Genomic DNA, 14,350 nt, shown 5'->3' with positions numbered 1-14,350 from the left:
TTTTATATTTTACCAAATAATTGGGTTATGTACTGTGTTTTAAAATTCTTTTTCTCAAAATACATTTTAAAACACTGCTGCGCAAGTACCATGTGACCCAAAGAAATAGTAACCCCCACCATTTTATTCTCTAGGGCCTCTGCTTTTTAAAAAAAAAAAAAATGTTTGGGGTTCTGAGTAATTTTTTAGTAAAAAACGACTGATTGTTACATAGAAACAAAAAGTGTCAGAGAAGACCCGGAAATACTGGTGAGGAATAATCCTGTATTGCGTTGCAGCTTGAGTTCTATCTTGTTATACAGTGCAGCAGGGCGTGGTCATGGGGTGCCTAGGCACCATTACAGGCCCCGCCCCCCCTATCATTCATTGGATTTCAGTTCTTTCAGGAAGCCGGGAACATGAGCCTCCATGATTGGGACCGGTTCTCTTTTTTTTTTTTCACTCCCATGAGCTCCTCCATTAATGTTGTGCGATGTTTCTCCGCAGAATAACGCCTCCAAGCTTCTCCTCGCCATCATGGAAAGCCGACACGACAGCGAGAACGCCGAGCGCATTCTGTACAATATGAGGCCGAAGGAGCTGGTGAGTTTTGGGAAATTGGTGGGGGAGGGGGGGGGGCACCTTCTTCCCAGGAAAAATATTTCTGTACGATAAGTCTGTGTGGGGGGGGGGGGGGGGCGCATAGTTCTCTTTTTTCTCAGATATTTGTTTTTGTAAGATCGCCTTTCCATGCCAACGACTTTTCTTAGGAAGCCCTTATTTTTTTTATTTTTTGTGGATTGCTGAGAATCTGTAACTGACAGAGAGGGGCGGCCGATCCATTCATCTAAAACTTTGCTGTGCAATGGAAGCGATGTTCACCAAAAAATTCCCCGACATTCGCTGCACAAAGAGGACCCGGCTATCGGCTTTCTACTTTTACATTTTTAATTGCATTTGCAACGTGTGTGAAAAACTATAAACTGCCAACTGAGAGATGATTGGCTGTCATCGTGCCCGGCGTTCCCTGTTGGCATCATAAACCAGCAGGCGGGTGGGGTGTAAAATAGACATCCTAGGAGGCATCCTAAACCAGAAAGGGGGGGTGGTAAATGGACATCCTAGGGGGCATCCTAAACCAGAAAGGGGGGGGGGTAAAATGGAGATTCTAGGGGGCATCATAAACTAGCAGGCGGGGGTAAAAAATAGATCCTGGGGGTGAAAAATAGATTCTAGGGAGCATCATAAACCATCAGGTGAGGGGGATGTAAAATTCTTTCCCCCCCCCTGGTATTCCTGGCCATGTAAGTGAATGAGGTCGGTAATATTCTTGGTTTTTAAAGATTTGATGGCGACATCCTCTGTGTTTGTAAACCTCAGACATGAAATCAGGACAAAGCACATCTCTCTTTAGTGTGTACTTGTCTCAGTCCAGATCACAAAGTGTCTTTTCTGTCTGCTGCGTCCTTCTTTTCCTTCTCCTCCTCTCCCACATCGCCCCCATCCATCCAGGAGCAGATGGTTAGAGGGGCGGGAGCGGATGGATGGGGGTTGGAGGGGGCGGGAGCGGATGGATGGGGGTTGGAGGGGGCGGGAGCGGATGGATGGGGGTTGGAGGGGGCGGGAGCGGATGGACGGGGGTTGGAAGGGCGGGAGCGGATGGACGGGGGTTGGAAGGGCGGGAGCGGATGGACGGGGGTTGGAAGGGCGGGAGCGGATGGAAGGGGGTTGGAGGGGCGGAAGCAGGGGGGCAGGGGGTGATGGACGGGGGTTGGAGGGGCGGGATCGGATGGACAGGGGTTGGAGGGGCGGGAGCGGATGGACGGGGATTGGAGGGGTGGGAGCGGATGGAGGGGGGGTTGGAGGGGCAGGAGCAGATGGAGGGGGGTTGGAGGGGCGGGAGCGGATGGAAGGGCGGAAGCGGAGGGGCGGGAGCAGGGGGGCGGAGGGTGATTGTCAGGGTTTGGAAGGGCGGGAGCTGATGGACGGGGGTTGGAAGGGCGGGAGCTGATGGACGGGGGTTGGAGGGGCAGGAGCTGATGGATGGGGGTTGGAGGGGCAGGAAGGGATAGACGGGGCTGGTGGGGCGGGAGCAAATAGACAGGGTTTGGAGGGGTGCAGGGTGTGATGGACGGGGGTTGGAAGGGCGGGAGCGGATGGATGGGGGTTGGGGGGGCAGGGGGTGATGGATGGGGGTTGGAGGGGCAGGGGGTGATGGATGGGGGTTGGAGGGGCAGGGGGTGATGGATGTGGTTATACATGATTTTTGGCTCACAATGTTAAATAATCGGTCATACTTGTGTTTGGACCGAACCGTCGGCTCATCCTTACTTGGGACACAGGCAGCAAAAAATAACCTGTCCTGGGTTTTATCCAATGCCCCCCCCCCCCCACTAGCACCCCCCCCCCCCCCCCCAAAAAAAAAGAAATCCTCATTCTGGTTATGAAGACCTGTTAATGAATGTATACAATGTACATAGATCGGATCTGCTACATTGTACTATGCCTTATGTAACGAATGTATTCATTGTAGATGTGATCACTTATGTAATAAATGTATGGAATGTTCATCAGAGGAAGTTCTGTTAGCGGGAATCTCTCTTGTTGTGTTGGCTTTAATAGGACTTTTCCTCCTCCCAGGCGAGGGGACAGATAATCGGTGACAGATAATCGGACGATCGATGTTTTTGTGCTGTTTTTCTCATGCAGGTGGAGGTGATAAAGAAGGCGTATCTGCAGGGCGAGGTGGAGTTTGAAGAGGGGGAGAACTGTGAGGATCACGCCGCCTCCCCCCGCAATGTGGGGCACAACATCTACATCCTGGCACATCAGGTGGGTTCTGTACATAGGACACGCGGTGTTGGCGTGTTATGTAACGTTCGCACAGCGTGAGGCTGTCCTCGCCATGGACAGGGTGTCCTCACATCCTACGGCTGGGCGTGCCAGATCTGCGCACATGTGCCCGCCTCAGTAGACGGCAGTGGAGTGGCGGGTTTGGTTTCCAGGCTGGGCACGGTGCCAGGCTGCTTGGATAACAGGAACTGCGCTACGCTGAATGAGAACTAAAAGTCATTCAGAAGGTTTTATTTTCAGTCGATGACAAAAATCCCCTTTTTTTTCAGTGTCGTGATTTTCACTGCATCCATTATCTGAGCACCCAGCCTTAAAGGGGAACTTCTGATAAGCTGTGGGGGGGGGCGCTGTTCTCTCAGGAAATGCTGCTCACCTGGCTGCCTTTGTTTTCAGTGTTTTGAGTTACTGACCCCAAACCAGAGCGGGGGAGGTCACCGACTTGTCCTTGCGGTTCAAAGCACTAAGGCTCTGTTCACACCTGATGGCGGGCAGAATCGCCACGGTTCCGCCCACGCTTTCAAATTGCTGCAAAACACAGACCGCGTTACTTCTTAATGGCTCCCCAAATCGTGCTGCAATCCTAATGCACAACATGAGCTACTTTTTGGGCGACAGCATCGCACTTTGCTATTTGCTGCGATTGCAGCGCGATTTACCATGCAACAATTGAGGCAGAATCGCACTGCAATTGAGGTGCCACTAGGAAGTAATGGCATCTCAAACTCGTCCCGCAGCGATTTGAAATAACGGGAGGAATAGCGGAAATTCGGCCCGCCATCAGATGTGAACTGAGCCTTAAGCGTCTGGGTGACAGCCAGGCAGAGGGAATGTTCAGACTCCATTCACATCTCCATTGCATTCCTGCATTTTTTTTTTTGCCTTCACACGGGCTACACATAGGGCAAGGCCTTTCACATGAATGGGGTTCCCTACGCACAACAACCCCCCAAAAAACACTGCTGTATTTATTTTTTTGAGAAAAGCGTGGCGCCTTTTTTTTTTTTTTGATGAGCTTATGGTGTTTGCAGTGCGTTTGTCACGTGGCAAAATGCACAACCATGTGCCCACTTTCCATGCTTGGGGTGCCATTTAACACTTATTGGCAACACAAGCACGATGCGTGTTGGCAACGCGTTTTAGAAACGCGTAGACGTGAACGGGGCCTCAGGATTTTTTGCATGTGTCCAATACTAGGGCCGACTGCGCGAAGCGCCAGCCTACGCCGCTCCCTGTGTCCAACACTAGGTGGAGCTGTGACCTTTGACCTCTGAGCCAAAAACTCCTGACCTTTGACCTCTGGGTCCACAACTCCTGACCTTTGACCTTTGGAGTGGGTCCATGACCCATTTCCTGTGTCAAAACCATCCCCTGTGTCTGTACCGGCAATAGGCAACCCTAGCCCTACTTATGGGAGTTCATACTACGATTGCTGTCACATTAGAATCGCAAAAAAATCCAGAATAACCCCAGCCCCCCCTTTCCACCGAATGTGTCGCCCCCCCTCGCCAGCTCCAGGCACATCTCCCTGTCAGTCAAAAAATGTTGCGGAATTAAAGTCACTGGAGCAACATCTGGTTTGCCTATCTGGGAAGCCGGTAAGTGTTTCTACTCCGCTCTGGGTCCTCCATGCTATGGAGGAGTCCTCACCAATTGCAGGAGCAAATATGGCGGCCTAAGGGGTGAAGGTGTCACTAATAAAGTCAGGCCGTACAATTTAATTTGCTTAACAATTTATATTCTGACGTATGCTGAAAACTTTGTTGACTGTGACAATATTGATTGATGGGTTTTTCTCTTAGCTTGCACGACACAACAAAGAGCTCCAGCAGATGCTGAAACCGGGTGTGCAGACGGGGGATGGAGATGAGGCTCTGGAATTCTATGCCAAGCATACGGCCCAGATAGAGGTGAGGGTGGAGGGCAATGGATTGGTTTGGAGGTGACTGGGGGAGCGATGGGTTGGAGGGGACTGGGAGCGATGGGTTGGAGGGGACTGGGAGCGATGGGTTGGAGGGGACTGGGAGCGATGGGTTGGAGGGGACTGGGAGCGATGGGTTGGAGGGGACTGGGAGCGATGGGTTGGAGGGGACTGGGAGCGATGGGTTGGAGGGGACTGGGAGCGATGGAATGGGTTGGAGGGGATGGGAAGCGATGGAATGGGTTGGAGGGGATGGGAAGCGATGGAATGGGTTGGAGGGGATGGGAAGCGATGGAATGGGTTGGAGGGGATGGGAAGCGATGAATTGGAGGGGACTGGGAGCGATGGAATGGGTTGGAGGGGATGGGAAGCGATGAATTGGGTTGGAGGGGATGGGAAGCGATGGATTGGGTTGGAGGGGATGGGAAGCGATGGATTGGGTTGGAGGGGATGGGAAGCGATGGATTGGGTTGGAGGGGATGGGGGGCGATGAATTGGGTTGGAGGGGACGGGGGGGGGGGGATGGACTGGGTTGGATTGGACAGGGGAGCAATGGACTGGGTTGGAGGGGATGGGGAGCGATGGACTGTGTTGGATGGGATGGGGGGGGGGGCGATGGACTGGGTTGGATTGGACGGGGGGGGCGATGGACTGGGTTGGATTGGACGGGGGAAGCAATGGACTGGGTTGGAGGGGATGGGGAGCGATGGACTGGGTTGGATTGGACGGGGGGGGCGATGGACTGGGTTGGATTGGACGGGGGGGGGGCGATGGACTGGGTTGGATTGGACGGGGGGGCAATGGACTGGGTTGGAGGGGATGGGGAGCAATGGACTGGGTTGGATGGGATGGGGGGGGGGGGGCGATGGACTGGGTTGGAGGGGACGGGGAGCGATGGACTGGGTTGGATGGGATGGGGGGGGGGGGGGGAGATGGACTGGGTTGGAGGGGACGGGGAGAGATGGACTGGTTTGGAGGGGTGGGGGGGGGGAGTCGTTTGTGTTGGAGGGATGGGGGGGGGCGAATAATAAGGGCTGGCCAGGCTTGATGTGGTTTTGATGATGTTTTGCTCTGCCGTGTCTCAGATTGTCCGTCTAGACCGCACCATGGAGCAGATTGTGTTCCCTGTGCCCAGTATCTGTGAATTTCTGACCAAGGAGTCCAAACTGCGTATTTATTATACAACGGAGCGGGATGAACAGGGGAGTAAGATCCACGACTTCTTCCAACGTTCAGAAGACCTCTTTAATGAGATGAACTGGCAGAAGAAACTGAGAGGTGAGCAGATGGAGGTCTAGAAGTCATGGAGGAGAAGGCTTGTTGGGGCCATGTTAGGCCATTTGCTGGTGGTCAAAGTGTTCCGATTCTCCAGTATGCTGGCAATGTGGCTTTTTGGGAAGCCTAGGGTGTCGTCCTCCTCGTCTGAGGTTTCAAAGCTAAATTCCGTGTACGGCTTTGTTTTTAAGTAGTTACATTGGTCCAGTTTGGTGTAAGTATGGTGCAATATCTGGCTGGTCCCTGTGGAAGCTGGAAATCACTGTAGTCGGCACCGCTGCACTGGGGGTGACATCCATGAGCTTTCCGGGTCCTATCCCAGCGGCTTCATACACAGAGGAGGTCGCTTGTTCTGCACAGGTGTCAATCAGAGAACACTTTGCATTTTCCTAATGAATGGAAAGCATTCTGTGGGCAAGGTGAAGAGGCGAGGTGGTGATGTCACGATCTCCATCTCCTCCAATCAGCACATATGTTGCATTCATTAAGAAAATGCAAAGTGTTCTCTGAATGGTGATCTACTTTGCTCAGTAAGCAGCAGGGCAGCTGCTCAGCACAGGACCCCGAACTGGAAGTGATACCTGTAGTAGCAGCACCTACTCTGATTTCCAGCTTCCACTGGCATCCCCCACGTATGACAAATCCAAGCTGGACCAATGGAACATTGAAGCCATACCCGGAATTCCGCTTTAGGTGTCACATGCTCTGGGACCCCAAAAAAAAGTTGCGCTTTGTTGGAAGCGCCACGGGGGCAATGCCAGACCTTGGCAACTGGGGCACGCAGCTTAGGCTTCTGCTGGGGTCTCCTTTTGAAGTCATCCCAAGTATGAACTTCAGTTTTTCATGAAATTTACTTCAAAAGAAATCTTTATCTTCTACATCCATTCTGTCCACTTTATCCTTTGGGAACATGCAGCTTATATATTGTTTGGCAATGAGAACACACTGTCTTATTCTAACTCTTTTAGAACCCTACATCTTGGGATGGAATAATTATTCAGGCAGACCATAAACCTTAGATTGGCTCATTTATACACACAAGATCCATGTGGATCAAACAGATGGGCAACCAATCCCAACCCAGATCTATCCCGAAAACCTGAAGTCTGGTGGAGAAATGGCACCCGATTTATTAACAAATATGGGAATCTTCAGACAAAAAATACTGGTTTACTTATTTTACCTACTTGTGATTGGATGATTGAAGTCAACCTTCACATGATTTATGTTTTGAACGTTCTCCAATCCATCTTTAGTAAATCAGCATCTTTAGGTCTAGAATTTGGTCAGGAAATGTTAGAACTGAAGGTCAATGTAGAGCACCCATAACCTTTTTTACCCCAGAGGAACCCCTGAAATGTTCAGATCTCAGGCAACCCCTGGTAAGAAAAGTCCATCAGGGGTCATTGGGGAAAAAGCCTCTTACGTTGGTGGTGGAAGTCTGAAGAATGCCACCCTTGCAGTCATGCCGATGGCTCTGACAAATGGACCTGGATCTATGCAGGCACCATCAGATGAGAAGACAGTTGGCCACAGCTCAAGGATCCCCTACCCAATCCTAGAGGAACTCTAGGGTTCCAAAGCGAATGGCTGATGTATGAGGCCTACAGACTCTACATTGTAGAACAGATTGGTGTACCCATAGGCCCTTGTTGAGGACCTTCAGCTAGAAGAGATTCTAATTTCGTATGTAACGCTCCCTTTTGTTTTGGGTGTGGTCTTGCAGCTCAGCACGTCCTCTACTGGTGCTCTCGGAACATGACCTTCTGGAGCAGCATCTCCTTCAACCTGGCCGTCCTTATGAACCTCCTTGTTGCTTTCTTCTACCCCTTTGTTGGTGTCCGAGGAGGTCAGTGATGTACAGTTCTTTGATGGACCTGTTTCTGATTGAACCCATAAGGTTTTCAGACCTCTTCCTTTGTTTTTTCTTTCTCTGCAGGCACCCTGGACTCTCGCCTCTCTGGTCTACTCTGGACAGCCATGTTGGTTTCTTTAGCCATAGTTATTGTACTACCCAAGCCTCACGGGATTCGAGCACTGATAGCCTCCACCATCCTGCGGCTCATCTTCTCTATAGGACTGCAGCCTACATTATTTCTGCTGGGTGCTTTTAATGTGAGTTTAACTAAAGGGTCTGTTTTCATTGCATTCCTTCACAGATAAGCCGGATTCTGCCTAATTTCACCTAATTAACCAATTCTTCTCACATCAGCATGCATATAGCCAAAGCAAACACTGTCCAGGTAGTCCTGCCTGCCGTCTGGGGTGTCCAAGCAGCATACTCGGCTCTTGCTGGTAAATTTTAAGGTGCTACCTTTTCCCCAGACAGCTCAGGCCATGTATAGAGGGATGTTTTATGAAGCCTCTCCTCATAACTGATTTGCCTCATTCTTTTATGTTCCTCATAGTTTGGTTTTGCCTACAGGTGTGCAATAAGATAATCTTTCTGACCAGCTTTGTTGGGAATCGTGGAACCTTCACAAGAGGTTATGGAGCAATGATCCTGGATGTGGAGTTTCTTTATCATCTCTTGTATCTTCTAATCTGTGCTATGGGAGTCTTCGTACATGAGTTCTTCTACAGTCTGCTGGTGAGTCTTCCTGGTCCTCCACAAGTCTAGTCGTTGGGTTTTATGTGCACAAGTTTTACCACCCTGGTCACTGTTTTGCCTCTTCAGCTCTTTGACTTGGTATATCGGGAGGAGACTCTACTGAACGTAATAAAGAGCGTGACGCGGAATGGGCGCTCCATCATCCTTACGGCTGTTCTGGCTCTGATCTTGGTCTATCTCTTTTCCATCGTTGGGTATCTCTTTTTCAAAGATGACTTTATACTGGAAGTGGACCGGCTGCCGAACGAGACCAACTTTCCGGGTGAGCTTCTGTATCTCTCATAGAGGCTCCACTCTAGCCAATTAGCTAATAGACATCTGAAGCATGGCGCATAGCAACCAAATTCATCGTTTTTAGGCACTGTTGGTTTTGGTGTGGCGCTGTGATTCTTTTGGTGCCATTTACGTGACCCCTTTCCGCCAACACTACGCATTTATGTGGCCCCACTGGACTGGGCTTTTATCTGATGGGCTGCATATATGCGCATCTGTCTTTGTGCTGGGAGCGCGCCACACAGCGTACTCCCAGCATAGAGACCGGGGTCTCTCTGGGAGCCCCAGGACCCATACTGACGATCGGGACCCGGGACTCCCGTTTCTGGATCACCTGATCGCTGTTACCTCTGTTCACTGTGATGCCCCGCCCCTTTGTTTCTCTCTCTGCTTGCAGATAAATTAACAACTGTGTAAAAAAAAAAAAAAAAATACCTCAATCAAGGTGCGATTTTGGTCAGTGCCAGGGTTAGTGTTTGGGTCAAGTAAGGGTCAAAGATCATAGTTGGTAAATTTTGGGCAGGATTTTAATGCATTTTTTAAATTCATGTCAGTGTGTTTTAGGTAGGATAAAAAATAAAGCAAAATACACGCTATTGTTTCTGGGCTGCACTGCGAGTGCACACAACTAACATACACAGCTGCTATCATCTGGAGCAGGAGAATTTGTTTTGGTTGTTCTTTGGTGGTAGGTTATGGTAATAACAAGAAATATTTAACTAAATAAAAAAATAATAAATATATATATATTTTTTTTTACAATTTTGGGCCAGTTATTTTCCCTTCAATTCTACAAAAAAAAAAAATCAGGAGATATTCAAAACCATTTACCACCAAATCAAAGCTTAATTTGTCCTGAAAAAAACGCGGTATATTCAACTTGGACGCACAAAGCAGTTGTGATGTTTGATTTTACGAATGCATGTCAAAGTTACAAAATTGTGCTTGGTAATCAACGTTTTTTTACCCTGGGGGTCAATAAGGGCCACCACTGTACCAGGTCCAAAAATTCATGCGGATTTCACTGATACATATGAGAGAATGCTCAAGTTATATCAAATGTTATACAATACTTATTCATATTCATTAAAATAAGTGGATCATACTTGATCCTAAAAACCCGAATCACATCATAGATAGGATCTCCTCTCCATGAACATCAGATATTGTTACATATACAGGAAATGGGAATATCATCAGAAAGTTAATTTATTTCAGTAATTCAATTCAGAAAGATAACCTCCTATATTTTCTATAGATGTTACACACAGAGTGAGAGATTTCACACATTTCTTTCTTTTAATTTTGATGATTTTGGCTTCCAGCGAGTGACACCCCAAAATTCAGTATCTCTGAAAGTTAGAATATTACATAGGATCGATAAAAAAATTATTTTTAGTACAGAAATGTCTTAGTGAGAAGTCTGTCCATGTACAGTATAGGGGGAGAAGTCTGTCCATGTACAGTATAGGAGGAGAAGTCTGTCCATGTACAGTATAGGAGGAGAAGTCTGTCCATGTACAGTATAGGGGGAGGAGTCTGTCCATGTACAGTATAGGAGGAGAAGTCTGTCCATGTACAGTATAGGAGGAGAAGTCTGTCCATGTACAGTATAGGGGGAGGAGTCTGTCCATGTACAGTATAGGGGGAGAAGTCTGTCTATGTACAGTATAGGAGGAGAAGTCTGTCCATGTACAGTATAGGGGGAGAAGTCTGTCCATGTACAGTATAGGGGGAGAAGTCTGTCCATGTACAGTATAGGAGGAGAAGTCTGTCCATGTACAGTATAGGGGGAGGAGTCTGTCTATGTACAGTATAGGAGGAGAAGTCTGTCCATGTACAGTATAGGAGGAGAAGTCTGTCCATGTACAGTATAGGGGGAGAAGTCTGTCCATGTACAGTATAGGGGGAGAAGTCTGTCCATGTACAGTATAGGAGGAGAAGTCTGTCCATGTACAGTATAGGGGGAGAAGTCTGTCCATGTACAGTATAGGAGGAGAAGTCTGTCCATGTACAGTATAGGGGGAGAAGTCTGTCCATGTACAGTATAGGGGGAGAAGTCTGTCCATGTACAGTATAGGAGGAGAAGTCTGTCCATGTACAGTATAGGGGGAGAAGTCTGTCCATGTACAGTATAGGGGGAGAAGTCTGTCCATGTACAGTATAGGGGGAGAAGTCTGTCCATGTACAGTATAGGAGAAGTCTGTCCATGTACAGTATAGGAGAAGTCTGTCCATGTACAGTATAGGAGAAGTCTGTCCATGTACAGTATAGGGGGAGAAGTCTGTCCATGTACAGTATAGGGGGAGAAGTCTGTCCATGTACAGTATAGGGGGAGAAGTCTGTCCATGTACAGTATAGGGGGAGAAGTCTGTCCATGTACAGTATAGGAGGAGAAGTCTGTCCATGTACAGTATAGGGGGAGAAGTCTGTCCATGTACAGTATAGGAGAAGTCTGTCCATGTACAGTATAGGGGGAGAAGTCTGTCCATGTACAGTATAGGAGGAGTCTGTCCATGTACAGTATAGGAGGAGAAGTCTGTCCATGTACAGTATAGGGGGAGAAGTCTGTCCATGTACAGTATAGGAGGAGAAGTCTGTCCATGTACAGTATAGGAGGAGAAGTCTGTCCATGTACAGTATAGGGGGAGAAGTCTGTCCATGTACAGTATAGGGGAAGTCTGTCCATGTACAGTATAGGAGAAGTCTGTCCATGTACAGTATAGGAGGAGAAGTCTGTCCATGTACAGTATAGGAGGAGAAGTCTGTCCATGTACAGTATGGGAGAAGTCTGTCCATGTACAGTATAGGGGGAGAAGTCTGTCCATGTACAGTATAGGGGGAGAAGTCTGTCCATGTACAGTATAGGAGAAGTCTGTCCATGTACAGTATAGGAGGAGAAGTCTGTCCATGTGCAGTATAGGAGGAGAAGTCTGTCCATGTACGGTATAGGAGGAGAAGTCTGTCCATGTACAGTATAGGATGAGAAGTCTGTCCATGTACAGTATAGGGGGAGAAGTCTGTCCATGTACAGTATAGGAGGAGAAGTCTGTCCATGTACAGTATAGGAGGAGAAGTCTGTCCATGTACAGTATAGGAGGAGAAGTCTGTCCATGTACAGTATAGGGGGAGAAGTCTGTCCATGTACAGTATAGGAGGAGAAGTCTGTCCATGTACAGTATAGGAGGAGAAGTCTGTCCATGTACAGTATAGGAGGAGAAGTCTGTCCATGTACAGTATAGGAGGAGAAGTCTGTCCATGTACAGTATAGGAGGAGAAGTCTGTCCATGTACAGTATAGGGGGGGGGAGAAGTCTGTCCATGTACAGTATAGGGGGGGGGAAGTCTGTCCATGTACGGTATAGGGGGGGGGGAAGTCTGTCCATGTACAGTATAGGGGGGGGAAGTCTGTCCATGTACGGTATAGGATGCACTCAATACTTGGTCGGGGCTCCTTTTGAGAGTGAAGTAATCAGTTTGTATATGATTACCTATAGCGCTTGCTTGAAAATATTAAAGACAATAGTTTTAACACTGTTAAATTCAAACTTATAAAAGTGCATATATGACCCCGTGATCTATTAAAAATATTAAATAGATAGGTACACTTCACATATAAAATAAATATAAAGTTGTTCCTTTTGCATGAATTACTGCATCATGGAGGTATGGCATGGAGGCGATCAGCCTGTGGCACTGCTGAGGTGTTATGGAAGCTAAGGTTGCTTTGATAGCGGCCTTCACCTCCTCTGCATTGTTGGGTCTGGTGTCTCTCATCTTCCTCTGGACAATCCCCCACAGATTCTCTATGGGGTTTAGGTCAGGCCAGTTTGCTGGCCAATCAAGCACAGTGATCCCATGATCATGTGACCAGGTATTGGTAGATTTGGCAGTGTGGGCGGTGTCAAGTCCTGCTGGAAAATGAAATCAGAATCTCCATAAAGCTGGTCAGCAGAGGGAAGCATGAAGAGCTCCAGAATTTCCTGCTAGAGGGCGGAGCTGACTTTGGACTTGATAAAACAGAGTGGACCAACACCAGCAGATGACACGGCTCCCCAAATCATCTCTGACTGTGGAAAATGTTGCATTGCATTTGGAAATGAAGGTCCCAGAGTCTGGAGGAGGAGTGGAGAGGCACAGAATCCAAGGTGCATGAGGTCCAGTGTGAAGTTTCACCAGTCACTGATGATTTGGGGGGTCATGTCATCTGCTGGTGGTGTTGGTCCTTTTTGAATTGAATTACTGAAATAAATTAACTTTTTGATGTATGTGACGGCAGTCACCGTCCCTGGGAATGTAAGACGCACTATATGTGGGGTTTGTGTTATAAGAAGTGGGCGCTTACATTTTCGTTTTTTTTTTTTTATCACTTTTATTCCTATTAGAAATGTAAACATCCCTAAATAAGACCTGACCGTCCCTCTTTATAAAGAGACCTGGAGTCTATAAGACCCCAAATCTCCACCCTGGAAAGCATGAGAGAAAGAAATTTGATCTCTGTCCAGAAAAAAACAATGGCGGTGTTTTACATCTGCCTCCCAGGAGCATAGAGATGGCCGGAGACCATCTGGTGCCTGGCCAGCTCTCTGCTCACCCGGTGGAAGTGCTGGATCGGATCCTGGTCTCTCCCATGCTATCGAGAGGCAGCGCGGGGGGGGGGGGGAAATGTCCCCTCCAATGTCACCTCCCCACTGCCAATAAAGGCAATCCAGCTGCTTATCAGCTGCCAGGATATTTTTTTTTACATAATGGGTAAACTCTGGCTGAAAAAAGATACCAAGATGATGCCTGTAGCTGCACCCATCATCCAGATATAACCACTCCATGGATGTCCTACGGTCAGGAAAAGGTTAAAACCGCCTAGTAGGGATAGGGGCCTGAAGAGGATAGGGGCCCAAAGTTAATCTTTCCAGCTGTGTACAAGGGCCGGTGTCTCAGATGTCCCAACCACATGGGACTCTCCAGACTCACCAATTTAGTGGCCCTCCTTACCATCCCGTCAATTTTTTTGGTGTGTTTGGGGCTCTCCCACTGGTTGTGGGTTGGACCTCACCGCACCCATATTTTATCTATTACCTATCTTAGGGATTGGAGGGTCATTTAAGGATGTGATCTATCCAACAATCATTCCTTTCACTTTAGATCACATGGGACTCTCTAGTCCCCCAACTGCAACTCACCACTTGAAGTCCTCCAAGGATCCCAACCAATGGTGGATTTTCTTCCATTTATATCTCTTACCATTGGACATTTCAATCGGTTTGCAAGTTGGCGATGCCCTTAAAACAAATTGGTTCAAATGAGTTAATTGCCACAAAGCATTTCAGTCATGGAATATCAGGAAAGAAATACAATGCCTGCTACTGCTGACCTGAAAATGCTAGTTTTCCTGGCTATCTTAGAACAAATGGGCAGCCAGTAGGATTGGAAGCATTTCCTATT

The 14,350-nt window shown here is 48.2% G+C and overlaps 1 protein-coding gene across 1 annotated transcript in view; it reads left to right on the top strand.

Annotated features, from left to right (window-relative positions):
- Nucleotides 1-14,350, top strand: part of ITPR1 (inositol 1,4,5-trisphosphate receptor type 1) — a 163,441-nt gene that overhangs the window by 136,406 nt on the left and 12,685 nt on the right. Inside the window, exons 44-51 of the mRNA XM_082266152.1 lie at nucleotides 487-582; nucleotides 2,689-2,811; nucleotides 4,632-4,739; nucleotides 5,836-6,028; nucleotides 7,752-7,874; nucleotides 7,965-8,140; nucleotides 8,451-8,615; nucleotides 8,703-8,898. Coding sequence (XP_082122278.1) covers nucleotides 487-582; nucleotides 2,689-2,811; nucleotides 4,632-4,739; nucleotides 5,836-6,028; nucleotides 7,752-7,874; nucleotides 7,965-8,140; nucleotides 8,451-8,615; nucleotides 8,703-8,898 — 1,180 coding nt within the window. The remainder of the gene's footprint in view (nucleotides 1-486; nucleotides 583-2,688; nucleotides 2,812-4,631; nucleotides 4,740-5,835; nucleotides 6,029-7,751; nucleotides 7,875-7,964; nucleotides 8,141-8,450; nucleotides 8,616-8,702; nucleotides 8,899-14,350) is intronic.

Source organism: Pelophylax lessonae (genome assembly GCF_965119305.1).
Source record: "Pelophylax lessonae genome assembly, chromosome: 8".
NCBI classification, from domain to species: Eukaryota; Metazoa; Chordata; class Amphibia; order Anura; family Ranidae; genus Pelophylax; species Pelophylax lessonae.
The sequence above is the reverse complement of the archived record's forward strand: the minus strand, read 5'-3'. Positions and strand labels throughout refer to the sequence as shown.